The sequence below is a fragment of the Channa argus genome, chromosome 1, assembly GCF_033026475.1.
Source record: "Channa argus isolate prfri chromosome 1, Channa argus male v1.0, whole genome shotgun sequence".
Classification (NCBI taxonomy): Eukaryota; Metazoa; Chordata; class Actinopteri; order Anabantiformes; family Channidae; genus Channa; species Channa argus.
In genome coordinates, this window is record NC_090197.1 from 9166521 (window position 1) to 9183999 (window position 17479).

Consider the following 17479-nt stretch of genomic DNA (forward strand, 5'->3'; position numbering starts at 1 on the left):
CTTCATTGTTCCTCCATACTGTAAATAATTGCCTTTACACATATTTTTTCAGGTAGTAAGCTTCCTCAACTTTAGTACAGTAACAAAGAGCAATTCTGCCTGCTGGTATTGTTCAAAAGTACAATGGATTTGCTCTGAGGAAGTCTGCAGGAATTCCTGGCATCCTGTTCGGAGGGCAAAGAGATCTCAGGCCGTTATTCCATCACCATCTAATGAGAGGAGGCTGTTCCTCAGGAGGGGAGGGACTTAACAGACGGACCTCGTCAATCTTTGACCAGTGAGCAGGAGGACTAGCTCTGAGATGCTGGGAGTACTTCAAAATCCCAATATCTCCCTTACCAACTGAGTGTGACTGCTAACCAGTGCAGACTTGGATCCTTGTTTTTTCTGGAAACGTCAGGTAAGAGCATTTTTTTTTTTTTTTAAGAACAGTGTATTATAAATGTATTATTGTCATTTTGCTTGTATTGTACTTGTACTAAAAACATTAACCAGCCCTCTTGAAAATGGCTTAAGCTTTCATTTAATCCAAAGTGAAGAATATATAAACTGAAGCTTACTTTCTTTTGAGTGACACAACTTGGGTAAACAAAGTCTTCCTGAAAACAAAAGTGAAAAAATAACTGTGTGTATGCTCCACTGTCAGCCTTGTTAAAATGACATTTTACTCTAAGTGAGCCCATGTGTCACATTTAATTCTTTGGACGAGTCTGAACAATGCTTCTCTCGGAGCTGTTGACGCGCAGAAAGAGAATGTTTCACTGTTTAAGCTGTAAAAACTATTATGCAACTCATTCCCCCACTCATTCCTTTTTTTTTTTTTTTTGGATGACCTGGTGTCAAGAATGCTCCACAATAATGACTGTAGTGTCATATATAAGCGTTTGCATGTAACACAAAGGTGAGAGAAAGCAGGTAATTTGCAGTGTGATTAATTCACAGCTTTGTTTCCCCTGCAGCCACAGGTAGCAGGTGTTACCTATGAATTACTTTTGTCATTTGGAGAGATTGGTTGCTAAGTGTAATATACAAAATTATAACTTACGTAGACCCCTGTAAATAGTCAGTAGTCAATAGTAAGTCAATCAGTTTTACTTTCTAATGAGCTCAACTGATGAATCCATCTAAAATACTATTAAGTATAAAATAATTATATGTGTATCATTAAGTATCTGGTCAAAGTTAAAGGTGACTTGAGTGCAGTGTTGAAAGCTGAGTGAATTATTTAATTCAAAACAAAACTTTTGGGGTCTGACAAACTCTGAGGTCACTTTTCATTGTTTTCTGATGTTTTATAAGCAAAATTATTAATCAAAAACATAAATGGATGAATTGTCGGTCCACGTTATTCCAAAGATCATCAATAATCACTGCACCTATTGTAGACATACTGTATATGATGCCTATACTGTTCATATTGTCTAATTGTTCAGTTAATTATATGTTCCAACATATTTATTGGTGGTTTTGTACTGGATCATATTATTGGGAGAGGTGTTTCTAATGTTGTACCTCCTCCTTCTGGTACAGTTGTGTGCAGTAGTTTGGGCGTCCTTACAATGAAATGACCTATAAGGGGATGCAAATTACAAATACAAGTACAAATGTGCTTTAGTCATCCAAAGTAACAAAAATGGTCAAAATATTTATTAAAACGCTTGCATCCAAATTGGTAAATGAATTAGAAAAGCAATTTTATTTGTTTTCTGCTGAATCAACATCTGCACTAATGTGAAAGTATGAGTTAAATAATACATTGATGATAAAAAGTCTTCAAGTTGTGTTGAACTGCAAGCGTCCCTAAGAGCAACAACTCTTATCAGAAGCGTGTTTTATTACAGTATCAAACATGGGAGGAAGTGAATTTGCCTATCAGCCTGTGAACTGTTAAAAAGCGAAGCTGCAGCCTTGTTAACTCATTGCCTTTGCCGCACGATAAGAAAATTCACATGGTGCCATAAATACTGTATCAAGTGAAAGCTCAGCATCTTTAAAAAGCATTCAAACATTTACAGAGTGGGTGGGTGACAAACGCGTTCAGCAAAGAGATTCTGCAGGTGCGCAGGCCCTGTACAAACAGCTTTACTTACAACAGACGCTTGTGTTACTTGGCGTGTTGCTTTACACATTATCAACACTTCAGCAGAGCGGCCTAACAGGTGTTAGACTACAGGACTGCAAGTGGACACACCTTTAGTCCACTAACATACAAGTGTTTTCCACTGAATGCAGCAGATTTATTTAAGAAGACTTGAACAACTTTTCTAAAGCAAGTGTGGAACTAATGTGCACATTAGAGCCTTGTCTATGATCCCCGATTAGCATCTCAGCTCAGTAATAGGACGGCGAGCAAGTTGGGGAACTGCCCTTCAACACCTTTTTTTGTCCGGAGCAATTAATTGGGGCGAGGGAGCAGTAGTTCCAAAAATACCGTGTTCTGTAAGGAGGCAGTCTTGTCACCTTTTACTGAAAATAGCACTTTTATGTCCATACAGGTCAAACGGGGAGATCATGTAAATCTGGGAGGGGGAGGGGGGGGGGGAGTATTGAATGGGAGCTGGGGTTGTTCTACTTCTTGGTTTAACGTTACATCTTCCTCTGCTCATCTGCGTTTTGGCGCACGTCCACCCAACGACGCAACGTGCATCCAAAGCGTATTAATACGTGAGCGAGCATAAACATTACGTCAGAGTTTATTTGGACGCATCAGCGCCAGCTTCCCCTCACGATGTTGTCAAGTCTGCCGGTTCCCGTGTCGAGTCGTCGCTGATCGCCGCTGTTTCCGGATGAAATGTCAAACGCCAGGTCAGATCAGCGTCGCTAACTAACGCGAAAATGAAAGTGAAACGCGCTGATGTGTTGATGGAGAAAAGCATCGATTTGAAGCTCAACTCAACTGGTTCTGTGCTTATTAAGTCAATATTAGCTTTTCTAAGCAGGCAAATCATTTGAATAACAACTTTTCTTAACTTTGTCCGAAGCTTTCCTGATGTCTGGCAAAATTTCTAAGGGCTGGATGCCATTGCCTTTTTTTTTTCTTTTTTGGTAAGAAAATTGTCTCCCTCCAGTTTGCACCAATGGACGGTATATAGGAAGTGATCAAACATGAATTCAGGCTCGCCACATCTCGTTTTCAGCATTTAAAAGTTAGATTTCGATTAAAGTTCACAGTTTAGCTATTTAGTGCATTAACTGCTGAGGAAGTGAGTCATTGCAGCACGATGCAAAAAAAGGTGTCACTGTATGTTGTCACTTTTCAGTCTGAGAAACCCTTTGTAGGTTTTAAATCACACACCTGCTAAATAAATTATAACATTTTTTGTTGTTGTCCTTTTATAGCTTTGAGTTTGGTTCATAAATGTCACTGGAGCACTGCAACACTTTGGGATATTAACTAGAAATGTGCTCCAATAATAATTGTGAAGTGCAAAGGATTAAGAGCAGCTTAGCGTTTGTGTTTAAAGTATTTCCATGTCTCTTGTTATCTCTCAACACAGAGCATCTGGCTGATCCAGTTTTGCAGCAGTATCTGGTCATGCCCAAGCCAAAGCATGATGCTTGTGCAACATTTCGATTTCCTAACACACATTTTTTTCAAAGGGGACATGATAATATGAAGCCACACATTTAAAAAAGTATTTTCACTCACATGCCTAAATAATAAAAACTAAAAAAAAACTAAAATGAGATATAATTACAGTATTCTATTTCTATTTCTATTGATTTCACATTGCCTTTTTATGGGGACTGATTAAATCAAAACTTGCATGGATATATCAGATGCCCAAAGGGCTTTGCCAGTGGTACTAAGACATGCATACTGTACATGGGCTTCTTTAGATTTACAGAAAAAAGAAATCTGATGTCAAATTCAAGTGGAATTATTTCTTTTGTTTTGTTTGGGTTAATTTAGTCATTTCAACTAATGGCAAAAGGCATATTGTACCATATACATTACAATGTGAGTGTTGCACCTTTGTTATAATCCTGCTTTATGTGTCTTTGTTGACAACTGATCTGACATCTTGTGTGTGTGTATCAATCAAAGTTTATGGTAGAGCTTTAAAACTAGCAAATAAACTAGGTCAATACACATGTATGGTATTGTAAAATAAAGACAATGCCAAATTATATGAATGCGAGTAGGGAGGAAACTTTAGAGATTAAAGATTAAACTTTTTTTTTCTTTCCTTATCTCTACAGAGACAGAGCTTCAAAGTCCTGACAAAGCCTGGGTACATTTGGTCTTTATCTTTGACTCTGGAGTCGGCACATCTGAGGATCTGAGGCTGCTCACACACTCGGAAAAACTAAAAGGTTTGATATTTAGCTGGAAAACAGACAATGTGTAATACTTATGGTTGCTATAAAGAACAGCAACTCCTCTTTTACCTTTGTAATTTTACACAAGCACTAATTGGACTACATAAATCCAAACTTTTTAATGATACAGAATGAGTTAGTGAAATAAAAAACATTATATAGTATATAACTTCATCACTGTATTGATAATGGTCTTCACTTGTATCTCCATATGTGTAATTTTGTGGTGGACACAATATATTTAAATGTTTTTTTTTTTTACTGACAATGCTTGCAATATGAAACTAAATTCAGCAGGTGTTTCTGGTGTTACACGTGTCTTTAGGTCAAGATGGATAGTCAAGGCATGAAACAAAATGGCCACACAGAAGTCCGTGGACCTGTGGCAGGTATATTCCTGGAGAAGACTAAGGAGAAGATAACCATATATAAAGCCATGAAAAAGCGTCTGCTTAAGCCGGGAACCGCATTAGCCCTGCTTGAAGCACAAGCTGCCACAGTAGGCATTGTAGACCCATTGAACAACAGAGTGCTTCCAGTTGCAGATGCTGTAAAGGAGGGAATAGTTGGACCGGAGATGAAAGAGAAACTCTTAATAGCTGAGAAAGCCATCAGTGGCTATGTGGACACCTACACCAACCAAACAATATCTTTATTCCAAGCTATGCAAAAAGATTTAGTCCCACGAGATTATGGATTGAGGCTGCTGGAAGCACAGATAGCTACAAAAGGCCTGGTTGATCCTGTTGAGAAGACAAATATTTCATTACAATCTGCCATTCAAAAGGGCTACTACGAGAAAGGCTTGCTGAATAACGATTTGTCGGAACTCAAAGTGTTCTACAATCCAAGCTCTCAAGAAAATTTAAACTACCGAAACCTCCTAAAGAAATGCACCGTGGAGCCGGGCACAGGCTTGTTGCTCCTTCCTGTCTGCATCACCTTCAAAGGGCTGCGAAGAGGCATTTCCTCCAACGAACTCTTTGAATCAAAGATCATTGACAAGGAAACATTTGATGACCTTCAGAAAGGGAAGACCACAACACAAGATGTGATGTTGATGGAAACGGTAAAAGAATATCTGGAAGGAAAGGGCAGTATTGCAGGGATTGCGGTACTCTCAACCAATCAGAGAATGAGTGTTTACCAAGCCATGAAACACGGCATACTGATGCCTGGAACAGCACTAGTTTTACTGGAGGCCCAAGCTGCAACTGGATACATGGTTGATCCCGTGGAAAATAAAAACTTCACTGTAGATGAGGCTATCAAATACAAACTTGTTGGTCCTGAGTATCATGCAAAACTGCTTTCTGCTGAGCGAGCAGTTACTGGGTACAACGATCCCTACACAGGGGAAACTATATCTCTGTTTCAAGCACTGTCAAAAGAACTTATCGTAAAAGAACATGGGATCCGCCTACTTGAAGCCCAAATTGCTACAGGTGGAATAATAGACCCAATCAACAGTCACAGACTTCCCACAGAAGTGGCTTTCAAAAGAGGTTATTTCAATGAAGAGATGAAAGCGATACTGGAAGACGCAGGGGATGACACAAAGGGTTTTTTTGACCCAAACACAGAAGATAATCTAACCTATCTTCAGTTGATGGAAAGGTGCGTCACTGACCCTGTGACTGGACTGTGCCTCCTTCCTCTCATTGATAAATCAAAAAGTCTGAACTTCAGCTTCGTCGACTACCAAAGTAAACTGGCTTTGAAACAGGAGAAAGTCAAAGTGACATGTGGGAAGTACATGGGAATGACAGTATCTCTGTGGGAACTGTTGATGTCAGAATACTTCGATGCACAACAAAGGCAAGACCTCATTCAAAAGTATAGAGAAGGGAAGCTCACAATCAAGATGATCACCACAACAATTTTGGAAGTTATAGAGAAGTCTGTGAAAACAACTAAAGTGGTCTTTGAAGGCATCAGAGAGACGGTCACAGCCAAACAGCTTCATGAGGCAGAGATTATTAGCGAGGAGGTTCTGGAAGATCTGAATAAGGGAAAAAAGTCAGTGAAAGAAGTGATAGAAGATGAAAACGTAAATGTTTACCTAAAGGGGAAAGACAGCATTGCAGGTATACTGCTTCCTAATTCACAAATCCTGACCATCTACCAGGCCAGGCAGAAAGGTTTGCTGATGCCAGGAACCGCTTTGATTCTACTAGAAGCACAAGCAGCAACAGGGTTTATTATTGACCCTATTGGAAACAGAATGTTTTCAGTGGATGATGCTGTCAAAGCAAAGATTGTGGGGCCTGATATCTGTCAGAAACTGCGCTCAGCAGAGAAAGCAGTCACTGGATATAAAAATCCATATGATGGCAAACTAATCTCTTTGTTCCAAGCCATGCAAAAGGACCTGATACTAAAAGACCATGGAATCCGGCTCCTTGAGGCACAAATTGCCACTGGTGGAATCATTGACCCAGTGAACAGCCACCGCATTCCTGTCCATGTGGCATACAAGAGGGGGTACTTCAATGAGGAAATGAATCAGATCCTGCAGGATCCAAGTGATGACACCAAAGGATTCTTTGATCCCAACACCCTAGAGAATTTGACATATTTACAACTCATGGCCAGATGTGTGACGGATCCCAGCACAGGGATGTGCCTCTTGCCACTCAAAAGCAAAGGTCAAAAGGTCAACATAGATGATCATCTACGAGAAACGTTCAAAACAACAACAGTTACTGTTAAGTACGGCAGGTTCAAAGGCAAGCACACAACACTGTGGGATCTTATAAATTCAGAGTATCTGTCTGAGGACAAAAGACAGGAGTTTTTCAAGCTCTTCAAGTCAAGGAAAATCACAATTGAGAAACTCACTGTCACCATTTTGGAGATCATTAAGAGTAAGGAGATAAAACAGCAAGATGACCTGAATTTCCAAAGTCTCAGAGGAGAGGTCTCTGTTGTTGATCTTTTGGATCTTCAAATTGTGGATGAAAATACATACAACAGTTTGGTTGAGGGCAGTATAAAAAACACTGATGTAATGAAAATGGAAAGTGTGAGGGAATACCTACAAGGGAAAAGTTGTGTAGCTGGGGTGATACTGCAGCCCTCCAATAGGAAACTGAGCATCTATGAGGCACAGAGAATAGGTATTCTCACTCCTGGCACTGCTCTCTGCCTCCTGGAAGCACAAGCAGCCACAGGATTTATTGTTGATCCTACGAAAAACAAAAAATTTACAGTGGAACATTCACTCAGAGAAAAGCTCATTAGCCCACAGATGTATGAAAAACTTTTGTCTGCAGAGAGGGCTGTCACTGGTTACACAGATCCATACACGGGTCAAAAGATCTCACTTTTCCAAGCCCTGAAAAAGGATCTAATAGTCAAGCAGCATGGAATCCGTTTACTCGAGGCCCAGATCGCTACAGGTGGTATTATTGATCCTATAAAGTGCCTTCACTTACCCCTTGAGGTTGCATACAAGAAAGGATATTTTGATGCAGAGCTCAATCAAATCCTATTAGACCCAACTGATGACACAAAGGGCTTTTTTGACCCAAATACACAAGAAAATCTGACTTACTTGGACATATTGGGAAGATGTGTAAAAGATGAGGAAACAGGACTCTTTCTCCTGCCACTGAATGACACACCAAAAGTTGCTGGGGCAAAGGAAAAAACTAACAAAGAAATACAGCAAGAGTTTGAAAAAATATGTGTGTGCATATCAGTTGGACGATACTCAGGAAAACCAGTCTCTCTATGGGACCTGATTCACTCTGGTTACTTTACTGAGGACCAACAGTTGGAATTCATTGAAAAATACAGAACACAGAAGATTACCACACAAACCATAATTACAGAAGTCATTTCCACCATTGAAAAACTGGATAAGAGTGAAACTCCCGAAATGGTAATGGGCCTGAGAAAACCCATCTCTGCACAACAACTGCTGGATTGTGACATCATTGATGCAGATACATTCAAACAAGTGAAAGGGGGAAAACTCACATTTGAAGCTGTAACCCAGCGTGAATCTGTAAGAGGATTCTTGAAGGGAACAGGGTGCATTGCTGGAATTAAGGTTCACCGAAGCCAGAAAGTAATGAGCATCTATGAAGCACAAAAAGAAGATCTATTGACACCGGGCCTTGCACTTCTACTGCTTGAAGCACAAGCCGCAACGGGGTGGGTCATCGATCCACTCAAAAACAAGTTCTACTCTGTTGATGAGGCAGCGAGAGAGAAAGTAATTGGACCAGATGTACATGAGGAACTTCTTTCAGCTGAACGAGCTGTCACTGGTTATAAAGATCCATTCACAGATGCAACAATATCCCTGTTTGAAGCCATGACTAAACAGCTGATTCAAAGAAGCCATAGCATCTGTCTTCTTGATGCACAAATGGCAACTGGAGGAATCGTTGACCCAAATCTAAGTGTCAGGTTACCTGTTCATGTTGCCATTAAAAGGGGATATCTAGATGAAGACATGAGCAAAATTCTGTTGAACCCCACTGACGAAACAAAAGGATTTGTCGACCCAAATACCAAAGGAAACCTCTCTTACCTTCAGCTTATGAAGCGATGTGAGAAAGATCCTAAAACTGGACTACTTCTTCTACCCCTGTTTAAAGAGGAATCCTGTGCACTTCACACAGATGAGCAAATACAGCTTGCATTCAAAAACAAGAAAATTACTATGAATGCAGGAAAATTTAAAAATAAAGTGGTGACATTGTGGGAAGTGCTGCTCTCTGAATACATATCTGAACAAAAAAGGGAGCAGCTTATCCAACAATACAAGACGGGGGCCATTAAAATAGAAGAAATCATTGAAATACTCACAGTTATCATTACAGAGGTGTCATCAAAAGAAAAGAAGTTCAAAGGACTAAGAAAGCAAGTGTCTGCCAGTGAGTTGTATGAGTCAAAGATCATCTCAAAGGAGCTTTTCACCCAAATTATACAAGGTGAAGTAACTGAAGAGAATGTTGATGGAATGGAATCAATTCAAAAGTATCTTGGAGCCACAAACTGTATAGCAGGTGTCAGAGTTGAAGCTACAAGGAAAGTTATGAGTATCTATGAAGCAAAGACCAAAGGCCTGCTGACTCCTGGTACTTCACTTGTTCTGTTAGAGGCCCAGGCTGCCACTGGATTTGTCATTGACCCAGTGATAAACAAGAAACTTTCTGTTGAAGAAGCTGTGGCTCAAGGTGTGGTTGGCAGTGAGTGGAAAAAAAAACTTCTTGCTGCAGAAAGAGCAGTTACAGGTTACACAGACCCCTACACTGGAGACACAATCTCCCTGTTCCAGGCTTTGAAAAAGGATCTCATTGTAAAGGACCATGGAATTCGCCTTCTTGAAGCCCAAATTGCCACTGGAGGCATAATTGACCCAGTGCACAGCCATCGAGTTCCTGTACAGGTGGCATACCAAAGAGGTTACTTTGATGAGGAAATGAACCAGATTCTGTCTGACCCTGATGATGACACCAAGGGCTTTTTTGATCCCAACACACAGGAGAACCTCACCTATCTCCAGCTTGTTGAGAGGTGTGTCAGTGATCCAAATACAGGCCTTAACTTACTGTCCATTGTCAAAAAAGGAGAGGTATATTTCTTTGTTGATGAAGCAACCAAACTTACTCTAAAATCTACAACAACAACCAAAGCAGGTGGAAAATACCAAGGAACAACAGTGTCTCTGTGGGAGCTGCTCTATTCCAAATACATCACTGAGGAGAAGAGAAAAGAGCTTGTACAGCAATATAAGTCTGGAGCCATCACAATTGAACGCTTCTTGGAGATTATTCTGACAATCATTCAGCAGCAGACCACAACAACCTCATCCTCATCATCAGGCATCAAGCCTCAAATTGTAGAAGCAAAAGTGGACAGCAGCACAACAAAAACTACCATTACCACTACAACCACAGAGACAAGTCAAGACCGGACGTTTCACGGAATCAGGAAGGATGTCACTGCTACCGAGCTGCTGAAATCAAAAATTATCAATGAGGACCTTTACAAAGACCTAAATGCTGGTAAAGTCACAGTGAGTGAAGTGAGTGAAATGGACTCAGTACGTAAGTACCTTGAAGGAACCAATAGTATTGCAGGAGTCTACCTGCAGTCCACCAAAGAAACCCTGAGTATCTACGAAGCCAAAAGCAGAGGCCTACTGACTCCTGGTACGTCTTTGGTTCTGCTGGAGGCCCAAGCTGCTACTGGATTTGTCATCGACCCAGTGAAGAACAAGAAACTCTCAGTAGAGGAAGCTGTGGCTAAAGGAGTGGTTGGCAATGAGTGGAAAGCCAAATTGCTTTCTGCAGAAAGAGCAGTTACAGGTTACAAAGATCCCTACACTGGAAACACAATTTCTTTGTTCCAAGCCTTGAAAAAAGACCTCATTGTTAAGGATCATGGAATTCGTCTCCTTGAAGCTCAGATTGCTACAGGAGGCATAATTGACCCAGTGTACAGTCACAGAGTGCCGGTACAAGTGGCATATGAGAGAGGCTACTTTGATGAGGACATGAATCAGATTCTGTCTGACCCTGATGATGACACCAAGGGCTTTTTTGATCCTAACACAAAGGAGAACCTCACCTATCTCCAGCTTGTTGAGAGGTGCATCACAGACCCTGTAACAGGTCTTAGCTTGCTGGTCATTGTGAAGAAAGGGGAATTTTACTTCTTTGTTGATGAAGCAAACAAACTTATTCTAAAATCTACAACAACAACCAAAGCAGGAGGGAAATACCAAGGAAAAACTGTGTCTCTGTGGGAGCTGCTCTATTCCAAATACATCACTGAGGAGAAGAGGAGAGAGCTTGTCCAACAATATAAGTCTGGAGCCATCACAATTGAACGCTTCTTGGAGATTATTCTGACAATCATTCAGCAGCAGACCACAACAACCTCATCCTCATCATCAGGGATCAAGGCTCAAATTGTAGAAGCAAAAGTGGACAGCAGCACAACAAAAACTACCATCACCACTACAACCACAGAGACAAGTCAAGACCGGACGTTTCACGGAATCAGGAAGGATGTCACTGCTACCGAGCTGCTGAAATCAAAAATTATCAATGAGGACCTTTACAAAGACCTAAATGCTGGTAAAGTCACAGTGAGTGAAGTGAGTGAAATGGACTCAGTACGTAAGTACCTTGAAGGAACCAATAGTATTGCAGGAGTCTACCTGCAGTCCACCAAAGAAACCCTGAGTATCTACGAAGCCAAAAGCAGAGGCCTACTGACTCCTGGTACGTCTTTGGTTCTGCTGGAGGCCCAAGCTGCTACTGGATTTGTCATCGACCCAGTGAAGAACAAGAAACTCTCAGTAGAGGAAGCTGTGGCTAAAGGAGTGGTTGGCAATGAGTGGAAAGCCAAATTGCTTTCTGCAGAAAGAGCAGTTACAGGTTACAAAGATCCCTACACTGGAAACACAATTTCTTTGTTCCAAGCCTTGAAAAAAGACCTCATTGTTAAGGATCATGGAATTCGTCTCCTTGAAGCTCAGATTGCTACAGGAGGCATAATTGACCCAGTGTACAGTCACAGAGTGCCGGTACAAGTGGCATATGAGAGAGGCTACTTTGATGAGGACATGAATCAGATTCTGTCTGACCCTGATGATGACACCAAGGGCTTTTTTGATCCTAACACAAAGGAGAACCTCACCTATCTCCAGCTTGTTGAGAGGTGCATCACAGACCCTGTAACAGGTCTTAGCTTGCTGGTCATTGTGAAGAAAGGGGAATTTTACTTCTTTGTTGATGAAGCAAACAAACTTATTCTAAAATCTACAACAACAACCAAAGCAGGAGGGAAATACCAAGGAAAAACTGTGTCTCTGTGGGAGCTGCTCTATTCCAAATACATCACTGAGGAGAAGAGGAGAGAGCTTGTCCAACAATATAAGTCTGGAGCCATCACAATTGAACGCTTCTTGGAGATTATTCTGACAATCATTCAGCAGCAGACCACAACAACCTCATCCTCATCATCAGGCATCAAGGCTCAAATTGTAGAAGCAAAAGTGGACAGCAGCACAACAAAAACTACCATCACCACTACAACCACAGAGACAAGTCAAGACCGGACGTTTCACGGAATCAGGAAGGATGTCACTGCTACCGAGCTGCTGAAATCAAAAATTATCAATGAGGACCTTTACAAAGACCTAAATGCTGGTAAAGTCACAGTGAGTGAAGTGAGTGAAATGGACTCAGTACGTAAGTACCTTGAAGGAACCAATAGTATTGCAGGAGTCTACCTGCAGTCCACCAAAGAAACCCTGAGTATCTACGAAGCCAAAAGCAGAGGCCTACTGACTCCTGGTACGTCTTTGGTTCTGCTGGAGGCCCAAGCTGCTACTGGATTTGTCATCGACCCAGTGAAGAACAAGAAACTCTCAGTAGAGGAAGCTGTGGCTAAAGGAGTGGTTGGCAATGAGTGGAAAGCCAAATTGCTTTCTGCAGAAAGAGCAGTTACAGGTTACAAAGATCCCTACACTGGAAACACAATTTCTTTGTTCCAAGCCTTGAAAAAAGACCTCATTGTTAAGGATCATGGAATTCGTCTCCTTGAAGCTCAGATTGCTACAGGAGGCATAATTGACCCAGTGTACAGTCACAGAGTGCCGGTACAAGTGGCATATGAGAGAGGCTACTTTGATGAGGACATGAATCAGATTCTGTCTGACCCTGATGATGACACCAAGGGCTTTTTTGATCCTAACACAAAGGAGAACCTCACCTATCTCCAGCTTGTTGAGAGGTGCATCACAGACCCTGTAACAGGTCTTAGCTTGCTGGTCATTGTGAAGAAAGGGGAATTTTACTTCTTTGTTGATGAAGCAAACAAACTTATTCTAAAATCTACAACAACAACCAAAGCAGGATGGAAATACCAAGGAAAAACTGTGTCTCTGTGGGAGCTGCTCTATTCCAAATACATCACTGAGGAGAAGAGGAGAGAGCTTGTCCAACAATATAAGTCTGGAGCCATCACAATTGAACGCTTCTTGGAGATTATTCTGACAATCATTCAGCAGCAGACCACAACAACCTCATCCTCATCATCAGGCATCAAGGCTCAAATTGTAGAAGCAAAAGTGGACAGCAGCACAACAAAAACTACCATCACCACTACAACCACAGAGACAAGTCAAGACCGGACGTTTCACGGAATCAGGAAGGATGTCACTGCTACCGAGCTGCTGAAATCAAAAATTATCAATGAGGACCTTTACAAAGACCTAAATGCTGGTAAAGTCACAGTGAGTGAAGTGAGTGAAATGGACTCAGTACGTAAGTACCTTGAAGGAACCAATAGTATTGCAGGAGTCTACCTGCAGTCCACCAAAGAAACCCTGAGTATCTACGAAGCCAAAAGCAGAGGCCTACTGACTCCTGGTACGTCTTTGGTTCTGCTGGAGGCCCAAGCTGCTACTGGATTTGTCATCGACCCAGTGAAGAACAAGAAACTCTCAGTAGAGGAAGCTGTGGCTAAAGGAGTGGTTGGCAATGAGTGGAAAGCCAAATTGCTTTCTGCAGAAAGAGCAGTTACAGGTTACAAAGATCCCTACACTGGAAACACAATTTCTTTGTTCCAAGCCTTGAAAAAAGACCTCATTGTTAAGGATCATGGAATTCGTCTCCTTGAAGCTCAGATTGCTACAGGAGGCATAATTGACCCAGTGTACAGTCACAGAGTGCCGGTACAAGTGGCATATGAGAGAGGCTACTTTGATGAGGACATGAATCAGATTCTGTCTGACCCTGATGATGACACCAAGGGCTTTTTTGATCCCAACACACAGGAGAACCTCACCTATCTCCAGCTTGTTGAGAGGTGCATCACAGACCCTGTAACAGGTCTTAGCTTGCTGGTCATTGTGAAGAAAGGGGAATTTTACTTCTTTGTTGATGAAGCAAACAAACTTATTCTAAAATCTACAACAACAACCAAAGCAGGAGGGAAATACCAAGGAAAAACTGTGTCTCTGTGGGAGCTGCTCTATTCCAAATACATCACTGAGGAGAAGAGGAGAGAGCTTGTCCAACAATATAAGTCTGGAGCCATCACAATTGAACGCTTCTTGGAGATTATTCTGACAATCATTCAGCAGCAGACCACAACAACCTCATCCTCATCATCAGGGATCAAGGCTCAAATTGTAGAAGCAAAAGTGGACAGCAGCACAACAAAAACTACCATCACCACTACAACCACAGAGACAAGTCAAGACCGGACGTTTCACGGAATCAGGAAGGATGTCACTGCTACCGAGCTGCTGAAATCAAAAATTATCAATGAGGACCTTTACAAAGACCTAAATGCTGGTAAAGTCACAGTGAGTGAAGTGAGTAAAATGGACTCAGTACGTAAGTACCTTGAAGGAACCAATAGTATTGCAGGAGTCTACCTGCAGTCCACCAAAGAAACCCTGAGTATCTACGAAGCCAAAAGCAGAGGCCTACTGACTCCTGGTACGTCTTTGGTTCTGCTGGAGGCCCAAGCTGCTACTGGATTTGTCATCGACCCAGTGAAGAACAAGAAACTCTCAGTAGAGGAAGCTGTGGCTAAAGGAGTGGTTGGCAATGAGTGGAAAGCCAAATTGCTTTCTGCAGAAAGAGCAGTTACAGGTTACAAAGATCCCTACACTGGAAACACAATTTCTTTGTTCCAAGCCTTGAAAAAAGACCTCATTGTTAAGGATCATGGAATTCGTCTCCTTGAAGCTCAGATTGCTACAGGAGGCATAATTGACCCAGTGTACAGTCACAGAGTGCCGGTACAAGTGGCATATGAGAGAGGCTACTTTGATGAGGACATGAATCAGATTCTGTCTGACCCTGATGATGACACCAAGGGCTTTTTTGATCCCAACACACAGGAGAACCTCACCTATCTCCAGCTTGTTGAGAGGTGCATCACAGACCCTGTAACAGGTCTTAGCTTACTCTCTTTGTGCAAGTAAATGAACGAAAAGCTTTCAAAAACATCTCTTTGTTTTGCTTGTATTTTCAAACCTTTTTTTATTTTTGTTAGCAGATTTGCCACTACTAATATTTTTATTTCATCTATAAAAGATATTGTACTTGCACTGTACTCAAATATGTCTGAGTAATAAGTAGGAGCCAGAAATAGCATATAATGTTTCGTATATTGTATTTAGGAGGTATCGGTTAACATGTTTGATTACCAAAAGCAACTCAAAACTTTCGAGTCAGCAGGCTCGAACCCATACAGTCAATACTAACCTAACCAACTAGTAGGAAGAGAAAATAAATGTGCTGAAAAGCTTTCACAGATTGCAGAAAGAATAAGCTTGTAATGATGAACAATTACTATACATGTAGGACATTTATGGCTATTAATTGCTTGATATGTGAAATATGTGATGTTAAAGTAAGTATACAGTAGTCATTTAAACTCACTGGCCAGTCTATTACGTAGGCCTGTACAATCTAATGCAGTCCAATACAGCAGCTCTGCCATGAATTCTATTTTTACAATGTTATCATTTCTCAGTTTGGAAATTGAACAGTAGAAAGGCAATAATTCTACTATGTAATTATTACTGAGGTCAAAGTGGGTAGTGGAGTTGGGATGGAGTGCATTCTAAGAAGAGGTGGTCAGAACTTTAGAACCATCTCTATGACTCCACCACCCACCATTACCTCAATAATAAACAGAGTAGAATTATCCCCTTTCTGAGTTTTGACTTAAAACCCAAGAAATGACATTGTAAAGTAGAATTCATGGCAGAGCTGCTGTATTGGATTGGTTTATATCATACAGTTATACCTAATAAATTGGCCAGTGTGCGTACATTATGCGTTACCATTGATAACCATTGAGTTCACATTCAGAATGTGGCAGAAATTACTTTGTCAAACATTTTAGCTTTGTTACTGTTATACTTTTACTTTTTCATGGTTATCCCTGGGTTCTATGGTTTCGATGTTTGTTTGCACTGATGTCAACAGATGGGGTTCAGCTGAGTCTGGAAAACCATTCACAGCATTTTGGGAAATGTATTAGTTATTAAAATATGTTTCCTTAGTGAAATTTTTGTTTAGTGAATATAGTATATACTGTGACCCTCTACTGGTCTCAACTGGAATATAACACTATTTGTTGTATGGGGGAAGTTTTTTTATACTCAAAATGTTTTATTTTGTGGCTCAATAAATCAATGAGACATGAATACTATATCGTCTTTTTGTGATTTTGTAAGTCCAAAAAATATCCAGTCGTTCTTTCTTACAGACACATTCCAGAAACAAACTTGGTTGAGTCTAAAATTTATAGTTGGACATTTAAAGCACAGTTAAGATTCTTAATTTAATAATAATAAAACAAATCACATATAAAATTTTGTTTTTTGTTAAAACATGTCTGCCATTTGTAAACACTAGAATGTTACTATTTAAACTACTGTATGGAAGAAGCAACAAATCCCATTAGTCCTTCTATAAATTTAGCTTGGTGGCAAAGCACCCTCTAGTGGAAAGTAATTATTAAATCAGCTTTATCCTGACTACATGTTTTATTTAAAATCCCTTTTTGTTTGGCATTATTATAACTTGGTATTGAAAATGTATTTGAAAGGACTTTAAATAAGTAAAATACACCAAATAAATCCTGGTATACACTAAATATCCCTGTGGATTTGCACAGGCTACTATAAATGTATTAACAGCCAACATGTCATTTTTGTTTTTTGTTCTTTTGGCTTATCCCATATGTTCAGGTTCACCACAGCGGATCAATAGGCTGCATGTTGATTTGGCACAGTTTTTACACGGGATGTGCTTCCAGTAATTCCCCTCACACCTTCTGGATGCTGAATGTCAGACCTCTTCATAAGACACGTGTAATGGTGCTGATTCAACATCGGGCTTCCCGTTACTGTAGGAGCTATTTATCACAACCATATTTTATTCCTATATGACTGACAAAGTTTTGTGGGATATTGTCTTTAACTCCACTAAGCTGCGTAGCTGCTCACATATAACACCAACCGGTCTTGCTTCATTACCTTGTCCTGGTAGGTTTAAATTTGTACTTTAACTTTTTTATTTTGGGTTATTAAATTACTTTAGTACAATTTTTAATTAATTTGGGCCCTTACTGAGCTTTATAAATTCAATACAAAAAG

General features: G+C 40.6%; 1 protein-coding gene across 2 annotated transcripts; it reads left to right on the plus strand.

Annotated features, from left to right (window-relative positions):
- eppk1 (epiplakin 1) lies at positions 1-16530 on the plus strand. 2 transcript variants are annotated; one of them, XM_067492153.1, is made up of 3 exons: positions 1-400; positions 4204-4317; positions 4621-16530. In XM_067492153.1, exon 3 carries the CDS (start codon positions 4655-4657, stop codon positions 15290-15292), a length of 10638 nt encoding a protein of 3545 aa, XP_067348254.1. In that variant the 5' UTR covers positions 1-400; positions 4204-4317; positions 4621-4654; the 3' UTR covers positions 15293-16530. The 2 variants fall into 2 exon arrangements, with proteins under 2 accessions (XP_067348254.1, XP_067348163.1); XM_067492062.1 differs by having other exon boundaries at positions 4649-16530.
- The last annotated feature ends 949 nt before the right edge of the window (positions 16531-17479 follow it).